The sequence below is a fragment of the Sarcophilus harrisii genome, chromosome 2 (assembly GCF_902635505.1).
Source record: "Sarcophilus harrisii chromosome 2, mSarHar1.11, whole genome shotgun sequence".
Lineage (NCBI taxonomy): Eukaryota > Metazoa > Chordata > Mammalia > Dasyuromorphia > Dasyuridae > Sarcophilus > Sarcophilus harrisii.
Window position 1 is genome coordinate 322,454,643 of NC_045427.1, and position 20,760 is coordinate 322,475,402.

A 20,760-nucleotide genomic window follows, 5' to 3' on the forward strand; every position below is an offset into this window, starting at 1 on the left:
ATAGGCCCAAGGAATCTGACTGGGATGTGAGTGGCCTTCAGGATCTGCAAGTAAAACAAGGATAGGATGAAGCCCACAGGATTTCTCTAGGTGATTCCTGAGGCTGTGGGCACTGGGTACATGATGGTTCCCAGGTTTGCCTTGGATCTCATCCCCTGACCAGCCAGAGAAGCCCCTGGAATGAAGGACCGGGGAGCAGGTGAAGGCCATGGAGAGTTTCAGTGACTATGCAGGGATTACTCTGAAGGTCAATTCATCATTATGGTCCATTGAGTCACTGTCATGGTTTGTGCTTTTAGCCAGGCGTGAAGATTTGTGCACCCTGCTCTGTGGAGCTGGGGTAGCACCTTGTTCTGAGATCTCCTGGTAGGAGCTCCTTTGTTAGCAGAGTATCAGGGGGAACCACTGCTGAACCTGAGGTGTGCTTGGCATCTGTCACAGCTCAAAGATTGAGGTGCTTCTGTGCAAGGTAGTACAATATAATCCCTCTCATCTCTGACCCTAGCCTTCTGCTGAATCTACTTTCCTGTCAGTGGTGAAGGAAGATGTCTAGAATGGGATGGGGGGAAGGAGAGGAGAATGTTTCAATTAAGCCTCAGAATTAGCCCTTAACAAAACCATGTAGCACATTCTGTTCTCAGATTCCCAGGCCTCCCCTTTCAGCTTCTTTCCCCTTCTTTTTTTTAGCTTCCCTTCCAAGTTATCATATATATATTTCTACTCTCTCTCTAGTCTCACACACCAAGAAAAAGACCACTATGAAGTTCTTTGATCACTAAGATCATATGATTGGAGGATTTGTGGTTGGAAAAGACATTAGAGCTCACTCAAATCTTTTTCATTTTATAGCTAAAGAAACTGGGGTTAAAACACTAACTGATTTGTCCAAGGTTACTCAGTAAGCAGCATAACAGGAATTCAAATCCAGATCTTGAGGCTAGGTGCAATTATCTCTTCATTATAGCTCATTAATGTTCTTGGTAGTATTTTCATTTTCAAAGAAAGGAAACTTTCTGTCAAATTAATGCATCTCTAACTAGGGAATATCAGGGGTCAATTAGAGGAAGGAAGAAAACTCTTTAAATTATCCTATGCATGAGGCGGCCTGTTCTGCTACTTGCTCAACTCAGGGATAAGGCTGTCCCTGTTGTCCCCCACCTGTTGGATGCCTTCTTATTGGGCCCCTCCAGGTCATGCTTGCGACCCAAATAGCCCTCCATCTGCATGCTGTGGGATCGGTCCAGCTGGGCGGGCAGCGTGGTCGCTGTCTCCTCATTCTCACTCAGAGGTGTGTCCAAAACTTTGAAAAGCGGTTCCAGGGTCAACTTGTCTTCCCTGCCTGTTCTCTCCTCCTCCTGCCGGTGCCTCGGCTTGTCCTCTTCTTGTTTCTGGTGGTAAACAGGAGAGGAAGACCTCACTGAATGTGGCTAAGGTTCCATGGATGAGGCAATAGATTAAGTAAAAAAGAAACACACAACAAACATTGATTCTTTATTCTTTTCCTTTACAGGCAGATCTGGGAAGAGAGATCCAGGTCCTGGGTGCATTTCCATCCCAATTCTCCCTAACTTAATTAATCCCTTGCACCTCAGCCTGCACCATGTGTGTTTTCCCTTTCTGATCCTAGAGTAGTAAATACCCACAGACTAAGATGGGGACAGGAGTTTGGTCCTCCCCTCTTCCTGCCATCTCCTGGCTATTTTGGGTTCCTCACTTTGGCATCCCCATCATGCCTGACCATTCTGACCCATCAATGTTGACAGATTCCACCACCCTCTCTCCAACCCTTGTACCTGTCATGTAGACATAAAATACTCTCTCACAGAATTTAGCACTATTAGGGGAACTAGAGATCATCTCATTCATACCCTACCCCCATTTTACAGGGGAAAAAAAAATGAGATCTAGTGTGTATGTGCAGAGGAGAAAGTATTTGCATGCTTGGGGAATGTTTTTGCAATTTTTGTCCTTGCTTTTGACAGTAAATGATTTTTTTTTTTTTTTTTGTAAAAACTAACTGATGGCAATATCGAGCAGCTCATGAATGACAGTGCTGGAAACTCCTGAAAAGAACAAGAGCCAGTCACCCTTTGGGAGTAAACAGGTAATAACTGATGGCGACAGGACTCGATCACTACTTCCCTGGTGGAGGCTTTCTCAATGGGGACAGCTAAATGGGGAAGTAAATAAAGAACATCAAGCCTCAAGTGAGGAAGACCTGAATTCAAATCAAAATTTATTAGCTGACCCTGGGCATGTCTACCTCAATTTCCTCAACTGTAAAATAGAAATAATAACCTCCAGCTTATTTCCCAATATTGTTGTGAGGATGCTATTTGTAAAGCACTCAGCTCACCTGGCATATAATAGGTGCCTAATACATGCTTTCTCCCACTTCCTTCTGACTCCATCCAGAGCTATGTCCCCTCCATCTTGAACAATGTTACTCCTTGTTTCAGCCTTTCTCTTCAACTCACCTTCTGCCATCATCCTCAAAGAAGTCCATGGCCATGCTGATTACCTTTCTAATTCCAGTTTCTTGTTTTAAGGCATTCTACTTCATCTATACCCTCATTCCTCACTTTATATCCTTGGCTTTTTACCATTTGCCTCCTTGCTGATCATAAGCAATTTCTACCATCTTCTCATTCTATTCTTGTTTCTAGCTGCTGAGTATTGCTAGAAAAAAGTCACAAAACTGGGTTGATTATATGCTTATATATTTTTTTCTATCTGGCCTCAATTTGGTTCTCACTGATGATGTCCTATGTAACTAGGTTGGAACATACTCTCTCTGTCAAGTAGGAAAAGGGACTGATGGGGATAAGTTTAACCTTATGCTCCCACCCTCTGTGGAAGTCAGAAATCCAAGTTATGTCAAATCTCTGAGTTTAAATTTCCCTTATAAATCTGTCCATAGCTCACATTATCTTTGCTGAACATCTTTGGGTTATGCTCACCACAACACTCTGCCTTGTGGTGTTTTTCCCCTATTCACCGTGCCAAACTTCTCTTGATTTTCTGCACTCTTGTCTTATGTCCCTTAACAAGTAATATCAGCAAGTGAATGAAATGCAAGTTATTAAGAATCTCTCTGCTAAAAAAAATTTCTTCCAGAAAAGTTCTGGAAGAATGCTTCTCTATTGCTTAGCTTATTAGATAGAAGGAAATGTTCCTAGAGAATGGAAGAAATGTTTCAAAAGGAAAAGAAAGAAGAAAACATATCTGACAAGGAAGGAAAGATTCCTGCTCCATGAAAGGAAATTTGGAAAGAGAAGAATATGACAGAGGATGAAGGGAAGGAGAAAAAGTAAATCAATGAAGTTTTGTAACAGGTATTAGGAACAGAGATGAATTATTTAAGAAAACAGCAGTTTCTTACAATCAATGTTTAAATTTATTAAATTCCTACTGTATGTCTAGGCACTGAGCTAAATTCTGGGATAAATTAGCAATAGACTGTCACTGTATGTTAAAAACACGTAATTGAGACATGCATAAGACTAGAGGAAAGAAGTTTGATGAAGAGCATTTGGAAGGAGAAACAAATAAATGAAACTGGTGGGAGAATGATATTTTTTACTGGGCCAGGAGGAAGAAATGGATAATGCATTCAGGATAGGGATCACAAAAAAATAATATTATGGTAATGGGGGAATTCAAATAAATATCCAAATATATGCCTGACATATAGGTTCCTGGTTTTTTTCAAAGTCCAGCTAAAGTCAAATTTTCTATAGAAAGTTTTTCCTGATACCCCTTAATCCTAGTGCCTCCTTCTTATATGAACTGAAGCAAAGAAAGCAGAGCCATGTGCAGTAAGATTGTGAAAGGCTTAGCTACTCTGATCAAGGCAATGATTCAAGACAATTCCAAAGGACCCATGTTGAAAAATATCAACAGAGAGAGAAGTGATGAACTCTAAGCACAAATTGAAGCATACCTTTTCTTTTTAAATTTTTCTTACTTATTTTTGCAACATAACTAACATGGAAATGTTTTACAGGACTTCACATGTATAATTGATTTTATACTGTTTGCCTTTTTGATGGGTGGGGAAATTTTTTTTAATGAATCTAATTTTTTAAAAAATGTGATTGAGATTTAGTGAAACAAATATTTAATTTAAAAATAAAAAATTAGCATTTCTCTCTATTAATTATCTCCACTTTATCATGTATATATATATATATATACATACATATATAAAAATTACTTGTAAATGATTGTTAACATATTGTTTCCCCTATTAAACTGTGAGTTTCTGGAGAATGGAAGCTGTCGTATGGGTTCCTTTGAATTACCAGCCTTTAGCACAGTACCTGGCACACAGTAGGCCCTTAATAAGTATTTATTGATTGATTAGAATGCCCTTACTTGCTGAAAGCAGAATAGATATTAAGCTTCTTTATTTATCTTAATGAGAGTGATCAAATCATGAGATAAAATGCTATTTTGAACTTGGTTTCATTCTACCATCCTTAAGCTTCACTGTGCTCCAGCTCTTTAGGATAAACCAAAGCACTATTTTGCTACCAGGTATACCCCTGATTTTTCAGCTTTCTTTTATAAATTGTCTTTCCCCATTGAATGTAAGCTCCTTGAGGGTAGAAGCTATTTCTCTTCCTACTAATATTTGTACTTCAAAAGTTTAGTATAGTGCCTAGCATCTAGTAAGCACTTAATAAATGATAGTTAATTCAATTCAATACAACATTTATTAAGCACCTACTATAATATGTGTTAGGGGTAAAAAGACAAAAGAAAATGGAGTTCTGCCCTCAAGGAACTTTCATTCTAATGAAAGAGACAATATAATACACAACAAATGAATACAAAGAATATACAAATCAATTTTAATGTGGAAAAAGAGCTACTGGAGGAGGGTAAAAGGGAATCAGAAAAGACTTCATATAAGTATATGGTTTCTTGGCTGCATTTTTAAAAAGTTTGGGATTCTAGGAGATGGAGACAAGGAAGGAACACTTTTCAGACATGGAACCACTTGTATTAAAGCAGGTGATAGAGGATTGAATGTCGGGCATAGAAAACAATTATTAGGTTGGTCTGAATGATGAGTGCCCAAAGGGAATAATATGAAATAAAGAAGAATTGGTTTGTTATTGTTCAATTGCTTCAGTCGGGTCTAATTTTTTGTGATCCCATTTAGGGTTTTCTTGGCAATGATATTTCTTTGCTAGTTTTATAGATGAGGAAACTGAGGCAAACAGGGTTAATTCACTTTTCCAGGATCACATAGTTAGTAAGTGCTTAAGGCTGGATTTTAATTCAGGCCTTCCTGACCCTAGGCTCATCACTCTACTCACTGCTTAGCTTAGTGCTTAGGAATTGGCTGCAATGTAATAATGATAGGATCTCTGGAAGAAAGTGACCATTCCATTTGATAGTCTATGGTGGTTCACAGAGAGAAAGCAAACATAACTTCTCTCACACCACAGATTTTGAGAGAATGAATTTTAAAGTGTTCAAAGAAAGTACAGTGAGGATACTATAATCTAAAAGTCATTCTTCAGGTTATGTCAGCCCCAAAAAGGATGGGATAGTTTCAAGAACAAAATCCTACTGATACAAACGAAATTATTCCATTGAAAAATACTAGAGGAAAACTGCCTAAGGAGCCTGATAAGGTAGTACAATGAATTCGTTGACCAATTTAGAGAGAGGGAAGGAAGACACTAAAGACTGGGGTCATTATGTAAAATCAGGGGAAGGAGGGTGAAAGTTCAGAATGAGCTGAGACTGAAGATGAATGCCAAGGAAAGTAAAAGAGCATATTTTATTTATGTTAAGGGGAAAAAAGAATCAGATAATGGAAAAGTTGGTAGAGACAAAAATAATAAAAGATAGTAAATAGCAGAACTACTCAAGTTATTTTACATTGCTTATTTCCTGCCAAGAATGATCTTTGGACTAGAAAGAATAGAACAAAAATAGCTAACTAAGAACTGAAATCTCTCTTAGGTAAGAAAATGGTAAGAGAATACCTAGATGCCATATTATTGAGTTGCTTTTTCAAAAAAGGAGGGAGAACGTAAATTCCTTGAAATGGTGGGCTTAACTTCACTTTATAGACAAATCTAATACTATTAAGGAAGTAATTCATAAAATGAAAGTGGTGATTACTAAGAACCAGAATGGCTTCTTTAATTCAATAGACCTCTGTGTTCCAGGAAGTGTGCTAAGTCCTGTGAAGACAAAGACAATTCTTGTCCTCATAAAGCTTATATTCTGTTGAAAGAAAACATTTACAGAAATAAGTAAATATGGAAAAATATTAGTTATTAAAGTTTAATGAAACACTGAGACTTTGGGGACACCCTGTATAAAATACAAAGTAGTTTCATGGAGAGAGGAAAACTTAGTGAAAAGAGGCAATCGGGAAAGGTCTTTTAAAAGAAGTGGCAATTGAGCTCACTTTCTTTGTCTTATCTAGAAAGAAATTAAAAATTTTAAGAGTTGGAGATGATCAAAGGCTCTTTTCCCTCAATCCTACCTCATTCAATAATCTCATCAGCTCCTAGGTGTTCAATTATCTTTATTAACATGATTCTTTGATCTATATAACTAACCCTAATCTTTCTCTTGGGTCCATCTGGATGGCCTACAGGATAGAGTACTGGGCTCAGAGACAGGAGAACCTGAGATCAAGTCCAGCCGCAGACATTCACTAATTGTGTGATCCTGAGCAAGTCACTTAACCCTGTTTACCTCAATTCCTCATGAGCTGGAGAAAGAAATGACAAAGCACTCTAGTATCTTTGTCAAAGAAAACCCCAAATCTGGTTAGGGAGAGTCAGCCAGTATTGAAACAACTCAATAATAAAATAAATCTTTCTCTTAAGCACATTTCAACATTATAACTCAAATTGGATGTCCCAAAAGCACCCCAACTTCAGCATATCCACATATCCAATCTATTGCCAATTCTCATAATTTCTACTTCTGTAACATCTCTCACATATACTCCCCTTATCCCCTCACTGGGTCAGACTCTCATTACCTGATACCTAGACTATTGTTGTAGACTTCTGGTTGGTCCCACTATTTCAAATCTCTAATCCAAACACCATTCATCTGCCACAGTGACTTTCCTAAAGCACAAGGATTTATGTGTCACCTCCTCCCCACTCTCAGTGGAGATCTATTAACTCCAAGATAAAATGTAAAATACATTTGCCATTTAAAGTCCTTCACTACTTGGCCTCGTTCTTTATTTGTTCTTATACTTTATTCCCCTCCACACATTCTATGATCCAGAAAAACTGTCTATTTGTTGTTCTTACATTTTTCCTGGCTTTTTCATTGACCCCCAGACCTGGAATGCTCTCCTTTGCTTCTGCTTCATTGTTCCTCCCAGCTGGTTGTGTTTACCTTTCATTTAAACTGTATATGTTTTGTATATACATAATTATTTACACGTTGTATCCCCTCTTAGAATCTGTGACAGAAATGTTCTTCTCATCCTCCATAGTCTCTAGCATGTATTACAAACATATCCTTCTTTTTTGTTGTTATTCAGACATTTCAGTCATGTTGAATTTTATTGTGACCCCATTTTGGGTCAAAACCATTTTGAGGTTTTTTTTTGGGAAAGACAGCAGAGTGGTTTGCTATTTCCTTCTCCATCTTCTTTTACAAATGAGGAAACTGAAGCAAAAAGTATTAACTGGGTCACACAGTTAGTAATTGTCTAAGTCTTCCTGATTTCAAGCTCAGTGTTCTATCCACTGTGACACCTACATATCCTATATTCTTCTTACATAATATTTTTTATGATAATTCTTTGTGTACCTGGCTTATCTCCTCTACTAGATTGTAAGGATCATGGAGACAGAGATCATGCCTACTCCATAAAAAATTTAAAAAAAAAAAATCTTTCTCAGTTCCTAGCACAATATTCTCTAGAGTACAGGTTTAGTAAACATTTAAAATGGCACTGTATTCTCCATGATTTTCCCTATTGCTATACATTCCACCATATAAAATTTTTTTCTGTGTTTTTTAATTTCAACTTAATTTTAGAGAATAATCATAGACTCACTCAATAAAAGTGCAATTTTGACCATTTTATTTTCTCTTGTCAATAAACTCCAATGGCTTTTTACTATTTCAGGGATTAAATATAAAATGTTCTGGGGATTTTCAATCCCTTTACAATTTATTCCTTTCTTACATTTCCTTTTTTTTTTTTTTAACTCTTTACTCCCCTTAGTACCACTCATGCCTCCTAGCTGTTACTTATACACCATTCTCTATTTCCCAATAAAGTCTTTTCATAGCCTGTCTGGAATGCCTAGAATTCTTTCCTTTTTGACCTCTAGCTTCCCTGGTTTCTTCAACTCAAATCCCATCTTTGGCAAGAGACCTGCCACTGGTTCTATCTCTTCTCTCACCCTAGTACCCTTTCTCTGGGATTATCTCTCATTTATATTGTATATATCTTGTATGTATATAATTATTTGCATAATGTCCATTGGAATGTGAGTTCCTTGAGGGTAGTCTCTACCCCTACACAGTTCCTATGTTTTTGCCTTGGTTTTTATATCCTCAGTGCACAACCTGGCACATAATGCCCTTTTTTTTAAGCTAAAATTTCAATCTGCCCTGAAGAAAACAAAACCATCAAAAATAGGTCTTTGAATTATTTAAGTATGAATGACCATAATATCACAGAATATTAGAGGGAAAAGGGACTTTAGAGATAATCTAGTCTGATCCTCTAGTGTGTAATCTAAGTATACATATGTCTAGAGAAATGAAAGATTCAAATGACTCAAAGCTGGTTCAGTGTTGTCTAGAGTCTTGGTCCCTCCACTTTAAATGTGTTTTCTAATGTACTATGTGAATGGGTTAATGGACTCATGGGTTACCCTTGTGGTAACTTACTTGCATTTTATAAGGATTTTCTAGAGATTCGTACTTTTATCTAAAAGAATCATTGAAATTATGATTTCAAGCACTAATACAGGGTAATAGGAGGAATGTTTGGAGATAGCAGTGGCTTATTACTGGATTCACATATCTCTCTAAAAATAGTTATTTATTTTGCCTATAGGAAGAGCAACTCCTGACTAGATTTTACATACTGTTTCCTTTCTTGAATGAGAATTGGATATTGTGGTGGTTTGGCTCCTAAATGGAATTTCAGAATCAAGAGACTTTAGAAGTCCTTTAGTCTAACTTGAAGAAAAAACTTATAAAGTCGTTTTCCCTATATCTTAGATGAGGGGTCATCCAGTTCCTACTTTAAGCCCTCTAAATAACTCATCTCTTGAAGTAATTGTTTCCCTTTGTAAGTATTCTTCTAATTGTTGGGATTTATTTTTTCATGCATTTAGTAGAAATCTGTCTCTCTGCTACTATCATATACTCATTAATCATCCAATAAACATTTTTAAGTGCTAATAACTCAGTGTTAATAAATTAACATTTATTATGTGCCCTACACTGTGTGCTAAGCACTGGGGATACAAAAAAGAAGCAAAATACAGACCCTGTCCTTAACCAGCTTACAATCTAACAGATAAAATGAAACCCCAGTTCTGTCCCCTTGAGTCAGAAAGACAAATTGAAATCCTTCTTCCACATGACAGACCTACAAGTAAACAGTGTTTATGGATCACCTGAAATCCTAAACCTTCACTTCTCCAGGTTAATAAGCTCCAGTTTTATCAATAGCTCTTATATTCTTAGATTATCTCTAGTTTAATAATCCCTCACTATCTTTGTTTACCTTTAGATGAATCCCATTTTGCAATGTCTTCCCTTCAATATGATACCCAGAAATGGGGAAAAAAACCCCACATCTTTAACTAGGGTAGAGCAAACAGGACTATTCAGCAATGAATACCTGTGTTCTAAGTATCTTATTTTATTATTATTTAACTTATTTTGGACACTATGACTTTATATTAACATTCTATAATGAAATTAGTTTTGGACTGTTTTTGGATCGCCATATTACGTTGTTAACTCAAATTAAGCCTGCAGTCCAGTAAAACACATAGATCTTTTTTTCCAATAAACTTTTGTAATTTCTTGAACTTGAGAAATTTATCCCTGCTTAATTTCACTTTACTAGTATCAGCCTACCATTTTAGCCTGCTGAGATATTTTTAGATCTTGGCTCTATTATCCAATATAATAGCTATTTATATCTAAATTTGATAATTATGCTGTCTATGCATTTATAGCCAAAATGGATAAAGATGTTAAACAGCATAGGATCAAAAACTGATTCCTGGGGCATCCATAAAAATCTTCTTCCAAGGAAGCATCAATCTATTCTTTGCTATTCTTTGGATACATCTGTTTAACCAGTGCTGAACTCATATAGCTGTATTATCATCTAAATCACATTTTCTCACCTTGTCCAAAAGGATGGCATATGATGCTTTGTTAAAAATGCAAAAGTTTAGGGGCAGCTAGGTGGCTGGGGAGAGCACCAGCCCTGAAGTCAGGAGGACCTGAGCTCAAATCTGGTCTCAGACATTTAACACTTCCTAACTGTGAGACCTTGAGCAAGTCATTTAACACCAATCGCCTTAGCAAAAAGTAAAAAAAAAAAATATGAAAATGCAGTTTGAAGGATATGGATGACTCCTTTCAAGGAAAGATCATGGAGACATTGGCAGGTAAGGTAACAGAAATTTTAATCTGTATCCAGAAAGAGTGATCTAAGGGTCCAGACAAGAGAAGACCCTATTTCTCTGAGTATTTAGGGTTGCTAGAAGAAAATACAATTAAGAGATGATAGGATAAAGCAGGGAAGGTAAGAGTGCCAGTCCTGGGGTCAGGAAGACTCATCATAGTACAAATTTGGCCTCAGACACTTACTTGCTGTGTCTTCCATTTCCACTTCCACTTCCATTATTTTCCTATCCAAACTATCTGCTCCTTCACCTTTATTTTCCATTCCAAGATTGTCTTCCAATGCTTAGCACTTAAATATCCCCCTATATCCACCCTGCTCCACTTCAAGATAGGTTTCCAGTCATCTATTTCTGGCAGGCTTGTGCAGAAGAAACAGGCCATAGAGTCCAAGCTAGCAGCTGGAAGATAAAGTGAGGAGGTTGGGTCCTTCACCACTACAGACACATTACAAGGATTGCTTCCAAACTGCAATATTACGCCAGAGGAAGGCACTGCCTTGTGGCAAGAGCTGAGGTTGAGGTCAAGTAAGAGCATTAGTGAGGAGTTTGTGGGTATCATACAGGTTAGGAATATCTAGTTCATTAAAAAAAAAAAAAGACACAAAAAAGAGTTGCTCAGGAATTTGTAGCTCCATCTCTTTCCCCTTTTTTGTTGATTTTGCCAAAATTTAAGCCAATGCGCACTGGGTATAGTAAATGAACCTGTGGTTTCATTCATGTACAGAACTCCCAGTGAATCCCTTTGTAGGTTGGCAGCTTCTCTGAAACCTACTGTTTCAGAGAGCTATCTGGGCAGTGGAAGGTTAAGTCACCTGCCTAGAATCTCACAGCCACTACATGAGAGGTGGGATTTGAATTCATTTCTATGTCTGAGTCCAGCTGTCTGCATACTATTGTCAAGCTACTTCCAGGTCAACAAAAACATTTTAAGGGATTGAGGAGACAAGATATTAGAAAGTATGACCACGATGTGGAGATTAGATCCAAAGTGTGTAAATTGGGGAGGAAAGGAGGGTCTTCATACTGTTTTGCACTTTTCTTTGAACTCCTCATTGGGGAGATTTGTTTGGTAATGCAGTAAAGTGGCTGAAAGACTCTCTAGGAAGTCAGAGAAACAAAAACAAACATAGGCTGGAAGTGTGGAATGCACTCCCTACTTCTAATCTGTTGTTTTCAATCCTTGTCTTCTTTCCAGGTAAAATCAGATGTGACCTTCTTCACCTTACCTTCCCTGGCCTGCCTCCCCCTACTTTTCTAATTACTTTAAATATCTCTCATCGTTCCTTTATTATATTCTATCTTGTCCTATACTTCTCCGGGAACCCATCATATCTTCTATTCCACCCTCCAACATGTTTAAGTATTTTGAGAGCAGGGAATGATGTTTTTTCATCTACGTATTTTCTGCTACCTGGCCTTAGTGGCTTGTAGGGAACTGATAGGTGCAGAATAAATATTTGAGGAGTGGAGGTTGAATTAAAATGATCTGTACAAGGCACAGTACCCTTGAGGCTTTGAATCAAAAAGTCAAGCCAATAGTCACAAATTCAGTGTAAGTTAATAAAAGAGCCTACAAAGCTCTATTAATTTACAAGGGAACTTTACTGAGTTCTATCAGAAACTTCACAGTTATTTCCATGATCCCAAACTGCTTTTCTAAAGACAAAATTGCCTATGATCTCAGGGTCAATGTAAAGATGAATAGTGGATGAAAAGAAGTTGCAGCATATGAATGAGAATGTGTGCCCCCAAAAGAGGTAAAAGAGAGACTAAGGTAATGGTATGATTGGAAAAAAGAAGTGAGCTGGCCACAAAGTATGAACAACACAATTGGACAGTCCTCATGTTGAGTACCAATGACACATTAAAAAATTTCAATAAAGCACCTAGCACACTAGCTTGCTTCTCTATTTAGTTCAATTCAACCAGTGGTTATTAAGTACCTGCAAAAGAACTGGGCCAAACCTGAGGATGTAAGAGTGAAAGAAAAAAAAAATCAGATACACCCTCAAGGAGTTCAAGTTCAAAGGGACAGATGAGTAAGATTGTATAATTTGCATAATTTGTATGTCTCGATATTTTTTTTGGTATTTGCTTTGTGTATTTATTATGGAGGATTTATGGGAAGACAAGAACAGACAAGATGAGAAGTCTTAAGTAGTTTTCCCTCTATATGGGTGAAGGATAATCTCATAAGGGTGCTATCTCAAACCCATCAAAGCATCTTTTTACTTTCTACACACTTTCCAGTCTCCACTATGCTTATATTCAATATCCACTTCAGTCATACCTGCCCAATCAATAATGTGCCCAATAATGGATGTTTAATTATTCACTTGTTCAGAATTGATTACTCCTGCATCTAATATGGAGTTAAGGTGCAAATGACAAAGAGGAAGCAAGCTAGAATCCTAGCTAAGAAAGTGAAGGCCAAGAAAGGTGAAGCGACTTGTGCTGTTGCACAGCATGGTGCAAGTAGCTAGAAGAGAGAGATTTCCATTCAATTTGATTCCAGTTCATCAGCTGCCTACCATGATGATATCATGATCAGACAACTGGCTGCACTAAGAGTGGAATCTGTGGTCACAGAGTCAAAAAAGGTAACAACTTATCTAAGTGTGCAAACTCAATTCTTGGCTATGTTATCATTATGCTCTAACCCACTACTGTAAGAGGCTGGAGTTGCTGCTTGAATTAATCCTGAAACTATTCTTGCCATGATGTGTAAATTGTTTTGATACATGGTATAGAAAGGGCAGCAAGGGTGAACCATTTCAGAGGGCATCTGGGCATTTTCCTTATGATTTAGGACAAATAAATCCTTTTCCATATCCTCTTAGAAAGAACTTAGTGATTCACAGGGGAAGTAGTAATTTACTTGATGCTTTGTTGTAAGTCACAAATAGTTGTTTAATATTGGGATTTTGGTGAAGATTTACTATAAAAAGATCTAAAGATAGGCAAATACAAAACCTACACTGTAGCTGAACCAACAATGTGAAAAGAGGGGCCCGAAGAAATACTTTAGCCTGGAGGGAGCTCTGGTTTCTTGGTTGAGATATATTAAATGAATTGAAAATGCCAAGAGAAATAATGATCATCTAGGTGGCACAGACTGCTGGCCCTGGAGTGAGGGAGACCTGAGTCCAATTCAGATGAGTATTAGCTGTGTGATCCTGGGCAAGTTACTTAACCCCATTTACCTCAATTTTTTCATCTCTGAAAGGAACTGGGGAAGAAAATGGAAAACCACTACAGTATCTTTGCCAAGAAAACTCCAAATGGGGTCACAAAAAATCAGATGCAATTAAAATGGCTGAAAAACAGAGAATCCCTTAATTTAAAACTTTTCTTCACATCTGTGAATTAGTTAACCCTGTCACACTACTAATAAATATTATAGGTGAGTTTTGAACCCTGGTCTTCTGACTCTAAATAGAATAATTTCCTCATAAAACCATGTTTTTTCTCTCTTGTGACTTAACTGGGATGCAAAAAGAAGCAAAAATAGCATGACAAATGTCTATGGCTAGGAGTCCATGCTTCCCAAAGCAGCAGCAGCAAAAATATATGGATTTAAGAAGTGCCTAAGGGGTGATAGGAGAGTGGAGCTGGAAGTAGGGGAGCAATCTGGAGCAGGAGATATCCTAAGGTCGCCTAGCAGCAATCTGCAGGGATCACAGAATTAAGCTGTATGGGGTAGATACCACTGTCCCTGGGGAAAACAGATTATAATTTAATGAGGAAAGAGATTTTAATGATAATGTAGTCCAATTGCCTAATTTTACAGATGAAAACACCAAAGTCTGGAGCAGTTGGATGCCTTGCCCAATGTCAAAAAGAGTCAATATTTAAAACCAGATCCTTTGATTTCAAATCCAGCATTCTTTCCATTGCACCAGGAATACTGATAAGCTTGCCAATTTCATGTTATGCCATTCTAGGAGACTTTGCTGCAGGGGAGATACAGTATTCCTCCTGAACAGTGGTAAGGAAAGAAGTAGAAGGAGAAGGGAAGCAATGGTGCATGCAGGAAAAGATAAGTTGTATCTTTCCTCTCAGGACATAGGAATCTTATAAGAGTACTGCATATGCCTGCTTATCAGTGCCTAAGTCCCTGGAATTGCAAATTTGGGATGACTCTCTAGACCCACACCTAACACTATATAAAGATAAGATCAAAATGGGTTCATGATCTAGGCATAAAGAACTAGATTATAAACAAATTAGAACATAGGATAGTTTACCTCTCAGATTTGTGGAGGAGGAAGGAATTTGTGATCAAAGAACTAGAGATCATTATTGATCATAAAATAGATAATTTTGATTATATTAAGTTAAAAAGTTTTTGTTCAAACAAAACTAATGCAGACAAGATTAGAAGGGAAGCAATAAACTGGGAAAACATCTTTACATCCAAAGGATCTGATAAAGGTCTCATTTCTAAAATATATAATTGACTCAAATTTATAATGGTTCAAGTCATTCTCCAGTTGATAAATGGTCAAAGGATATGAACAGACAATTTTCAGATGAAAAAATTGAAACTATTTGCAGCCACATGAAAAGGTGCTCCAAATCACTATTGATCAGAGAAATGCAAATTAAGACAACTCTGAGATACCACTACACATCTGTCAGATTGGCTAAAGTGACAGGAAAAGATAATGACAAATATTGGAGGGGATGTGGGAAAAATGGGACACTGCTACATTGTTGGTGGAACAGTGCAATGGATCCAGCCATTCTGGAGAGCAATTTGGAATTATTCTCAAAAAGTTATCAAACTGTGCATACCCTTTGATCCAGCAGTGTTTCTACTGGGATTATATCCCAAAGAGATCCTAAAGGAAAGAAAGGGACCCACATGTGCAAAAAGGTTTGTGGCAGCCCTTTTCATAGTGGCTAGAAACTGGAAACTTAATGGATGCCCATCAATTGGAGAATAGCTGAATAAATTATGGTATATAAGTACTATGGAATACTATTGTTCTGTAAGAAATGACCAGAATGATGATTTCAGAGAGGCCTGGAGAGACTTAAATGAACTAATGCGAACTGAAATGAACAGAACCAGGAGATCATTATATATGGTAACAAGACTATATGACAATCAATTCTGATGGAAGTGTCTTTCCAGCAATGAGATAATTCAAACCAGTTCCATGTACACCCAGAGAGAAGACTGTGGGAACTGAGTGTGGAACACAACATAACATTCTCACTTTCTCTGTTATTTGCTTGCATTTCTTTCTCAGTTTTTCTTTTTCTTCCTTCTTGATATGATTTTTCTTGTGCAACAAGATAACTGTATACATATGTATACATATATTGGATCTAATATGTATTTCAACATATTTAACATGTATTGGACTACCTGCCAGCTAGGGGAGGGGGCGGGGGGAAGGAGGGGAAAATTTAGAACAAAAGGTTTTGCAAGGGTCAATGTTGGAAAAATTACTTATGCATATACTTTGTGAATAAAAAGCTTTAATAAAAATTTTTTTGGGATGACCCTCAATATAGTAGACCTGAAAAGCCTAGGAGTTTGGCTTTTACTCCAGCAGTGAGATATTATTCTGGTACTGATAGTAAGGATGGTGAGAAAGGCAGATAGAAGATGAAAGGCAAAGTAACAAAAGAAAAAGAAAAAACCTTGAAGACATCATAGAACCACCAACTTTTAGAGCAAGAGTAAACATTCTCTGATTTGTATTTTTGCTCTAAAAGTTGGTGGTTCATTAATTCATCTCTTCATTTTATAGATGATCACTAAAGCAGGATGCTTTAGTCATTTACTCAAAGTCACAAGGCTAGTCAGTGGACACTCCATCCTTGTCAGGCTACAAGTTAAGTTCAGCAAATGGGATGGGGGCCTAGGATGAGAAGGGCACTCTGGTCAAGTGGCTCCAGGTAGGATTGATCCCACACAGTGTATGTTGGGAGGTGCAAGAGTGTTTGTTGTTAATGGCAATCATTACAAACCTAGTTGACATTCAGGAGGGTTGAGAGGGCCTTACATTCTGTCTCAGGTATATAAATGAAAGTATGGTAGGGAGCACCAGAGGAAAGCAAAGTCCCTTCCCAAGATGCTCAAAATTTAAATGGGATGCCATGTAAACTATATGGCTAAGTAATGTAGGTGACAGGTATGATGGCTGCTTTATAAGAGGTATAAAAAGGGGTAAAGCTGCTAGATAAGACACACTCCTAGATATCTAACTAAACAACTGAATAACTCTGGGGTAGTTTAGATGCCTGAAAAAAGGCAGGTCATATCTTGCAGTTGAGCGTTTCTGACTTCCAGTTTTACATGAATGTAAAGGGCTAAAACTCTGAGTTGATGCACTCAGGTTGGACAACTGAGCTAACTACTGATTGGACAATACTCTATTAGCATATGCTTGGAAAATGGCCCTTCCCATATTCTGTGCTGGTTCATTCTTTTGGTGTATACAGAGAATTGTGGGAAGGATTAGGGGGGTGGAGTAAAACAAGCCAAGGTCACTTTGGCAGTAGAGGAAGAGAAGGAAGGTCCTGCTTCCATCCTGTTCACTTCTACCCCTAAAGACCAGATAATTGGAAACTAGTAGGAGATCATCTATGTGAATACTACAACAATAAAGGTCCTGGTTCAATTTCCAAGGAAACATTCTATATATACAACATAATACAATTGGCCTTAAAGAATCCTGCAAGTTATATAAAAAAAAAAAGTTTTAACAACAGCCAGATGAGGAAGAGTGAAGAAAAAGAGGAAGACAAAGAACAGATTAATAGCAATATCACTAGAGGGCATGAGGAATTAAGTGAGGATGAAGGGCATGGTGAAGGGTGCAGTGAAGGGCATGATGATTCTCATTCTCACAAGGTAGCTTCAACCCAGCCTAAACCGGAACTGGTTCTTGACATTCCCCCATCAACTTCACCTTCTGGGATGGAAGGAGGAGGAGTAGTGGGAGGGGCAGTGATATCGCCAGCACCTCCCCCCAGCAATCACCTCCTCCTATGACTGGATTGCAAAAGGCAATAGTTAAAGCCAGGGAAGAAGGCCAGAATTTAAGTGATTTGCAACTGGAAATGTATCCAGTGATTCAAGAGTTTGACTCTTTAGGTCAAGAAAGTAGAAGATACGCTCCTTTTGATATAGAAATCCTCAAAAACCTGAAAAAGGCTTGCACTCTTTATGGCGCTATATCAGCTTATGTTAAGATGTTACTACAGGATTTGGCTTATGAAATCTTAACCCCTAGGGACTGGAAATCTATAGCAAGGACATGCTTAGAGCCTGGACAAAACTTGTTGTGGCTCTCTGAATATAGTGAGCTCTGTAGGATACAAGCCCAATGAAATAGTCATAGTGGAGTTAATCCTCCAATCACCTGTGACCATTTAACAGGTGTAGGTTGTTATGCATAAATTTCAGTACAGATTAATTACATATGAGCAAATTGCTGCTGCTGCTATCACAGCATGGACTTTTCTCCCAGGTGAAAACGACAAGGATGAGGCCTTCACAAGAATTGCACAAAGGACAAAAGAACTCTTTGCTGATTTTGTGGGACATTTGCAGACAGCTATCATACAAATTATTGGTGAAAATGCAGCAATAGACATTAGTATAATGCAACTTGCTAAAGAAAATGCTAATGAGATTTGTAGAAGAATTATACTAGGACTATGCAAGGATGCTCCTTTAGAGGAGATCATGAGATGCTGTGCCACAGTTGGCACAAATAACTTTTATAGCCTGGCTATGATGCAGACTTCCCAAGATCCGAACATGGGAAGACAGGGTCCCTTTTGGCAAGGGACTTCCAGAGAGACTCGTCAATGCTTCCAATGTGGTAAAGTAGGACATCTGAAAACTCAATGTTGGCATAGAGACAGAGTGAGAAAACAGGGTGGGAGAACAAGACCCAATACCCCATGTCCAAAATGCAACAGAGGCTTCCATTGGGCATGAGAATGTAGACTGATTCAGGGAAATGGGATGAGGGGCCCAGGGCAAAAAATACTTGGAGTATGATGGTAGCTGATGCAACACCCAGCGAGTGCCTAGAAGTTCAGTACCCAGACATGACCAATCAGCCAGGAAGCAACCTGATGGGAGAAAGGGATTGGGGAGAATAGAGTTGTATGCAGCTGGGACAACTGAAATACCCCCTGGAGAAGTGAAATTTGTTCCTCTCCCAGCCTATGGATCCCCCTCCAGGCACAGGAGGCTTGGCCATTTCACCTCTTGAGAGTACTTACAAAACAGTGTTCATACATATACTGATGTGGGAAACTGGGAAATGTGTAGATAATATCTCAGTCACTAATACAAGTAGACAATGTGTGACTTATCAACCAGGAGAAGTAGTAGCATCAGGTTTACTAATACAGACTCCTAATAAGCAATCTGGTGATAGTCACCCAGATTCTGACTCCAAGCAACAAAATCCAGGAATATACTTGACAGTAGCTGTGACAGCTGATTGACCTATGCTCACTATCTATATAAATGGCATATCATTAGAAGGATTGGTAGACACAGATCATACAGTCATTAAAGGTGCCAACTGGCCCAGTCACTGGCCTACATGTCTGGTGTAGGGGGATCAATAGCAGCTGAAGTTAGTACCACCCCTTTGAGATGGATATATGAAGGTGAAACAGGAGTTTTTACTCCTTTTATAGTTGAAAAAATCCCCATCAATCTGTGGAGAAGAGACATTTTACAATAATTAGGATTAAAAATGAGTACTTTGGTTTTTTTAGGCAGGGCTGCTGTTGAAGGCCTACCAACATTTTCACTTGTTCCTATCCAATGGAAAACTGATACACCAGTGTGGATAGAACAGTGGCTCTTAGCAATAAAATTCAGGCCTTCTAGTACAGGAGCAATTTGACCAAGGACACTTACAACCTTCTCTAAGTCCTTGGAATTCCCCAGTATTTGATCTGGAAAAAGGAGGATGTTGACTGATTTAAGGAAAGTAAATGAATAGATGGAAACTATGGGAACTCTTCAGCCTGGACTTCCATCTCCTACTCAATTGCCTAGAGAATGGCCTCTTTGGGTTATAGACATTAAGGATTGTTTCTATTCTATCCCTCTGGATAAGGAGGATATGAAAAGATTTGCCTTTTCAGTGCCCAGCATTAACTTAGCTGAGCCCTATAAAAGATATGAATGCACAGTTTTGCCACAGGAAATGAAAAACAGCCCTACTATGTGTCAAATGTATGTTGCTGCTGCTCTTGCTCCAGTAAGAAAAGCATTTCCAAAAGTAATGTTATTACATTACATGGATGATATGGTGGGATGTGCACCTGAGGAACAAATGTTAGAAGAATGTCTATAAAAGACCATAAAAACACTAAAGAACTACAAATTGCACATAGCGCCAGAAAAAATTCAAAGACATGTTCTTTTTCAATATTTAGGATATGAAGTATACCTTAAGGTGCTTACAATTCAAAAACTTTCCTTAAGAACAGAGAAGCTAAACATCTTAAATGACTTTCAGAAATTGATAAGGAGATATCCAATGGATGCGTCCAATGTTAGGCTTGACTACCTATTAATTGCAACCATTATATGAAATTTTAAGGGGAGACAGTGCTTTAAACTCACCATGTCAGCTTACAAAAGAAGCTTAAGAAGCTTTGAGAGAAGTTGAACTGGCTTTATCCAATGTGGTTGAGTCATTCAAAAACCCTTGGAAATATCAGTTTTTGCTACACAAGAGGCATTCACAGCAGTCTTTCATCAAGGAGACAGTGTGATACAGTGGGTGAACCTCCTAGCACAGCAAGAACAAAGCCTTACTCCTTACCCAGTGGTTGTGGCTAGAATTTTATTAAAGGCCATTAAGCGAGCAGTACAATTATCTGGGATAAGACCTGACAAGATATACACCTTTTATACTAATGCACAAATTAATGTATGCTGTGAAACCATCCCAGAGTGGCAAATTTTATTGGCCACAGCTCCAAATTTTACACATGGGTCTCGATTAAAGATAACCAAACTATTACATAATTGGCGATGGATTCTTGAAAAGTTTCTAATGTTCCTCTTAAAGGACCAACTATCTTT

At 38.0% G+C, this 20,760-nt stretch overlaps 1 protein-coding gene across 3 annotated transcripts in view; it reads right to left on the minus strand.

Moving 5' to 3' along the window:
• SPTB (spectrin beta, erythrocytic) overlaps nt 1-20,760 on the minus strand; it is a 166,026-nt gene that overhangs the window by 6,102 nt on the left and 139,164 nt on the right. For all 3 annotated transcript variants that reach the window (XM_031952714.1, XM_023502855.2, XM_031952716.1), the window contains exon 33: nt 1,159-1,388. In XM_031952714.1, the coding sequence (XP_031808574.1) occupies nt 1,159-1,388 (230 nt within the window). The remainder of the gene's footprint in view (nt 1-1,158; nt 1,389-20,760) is intronic.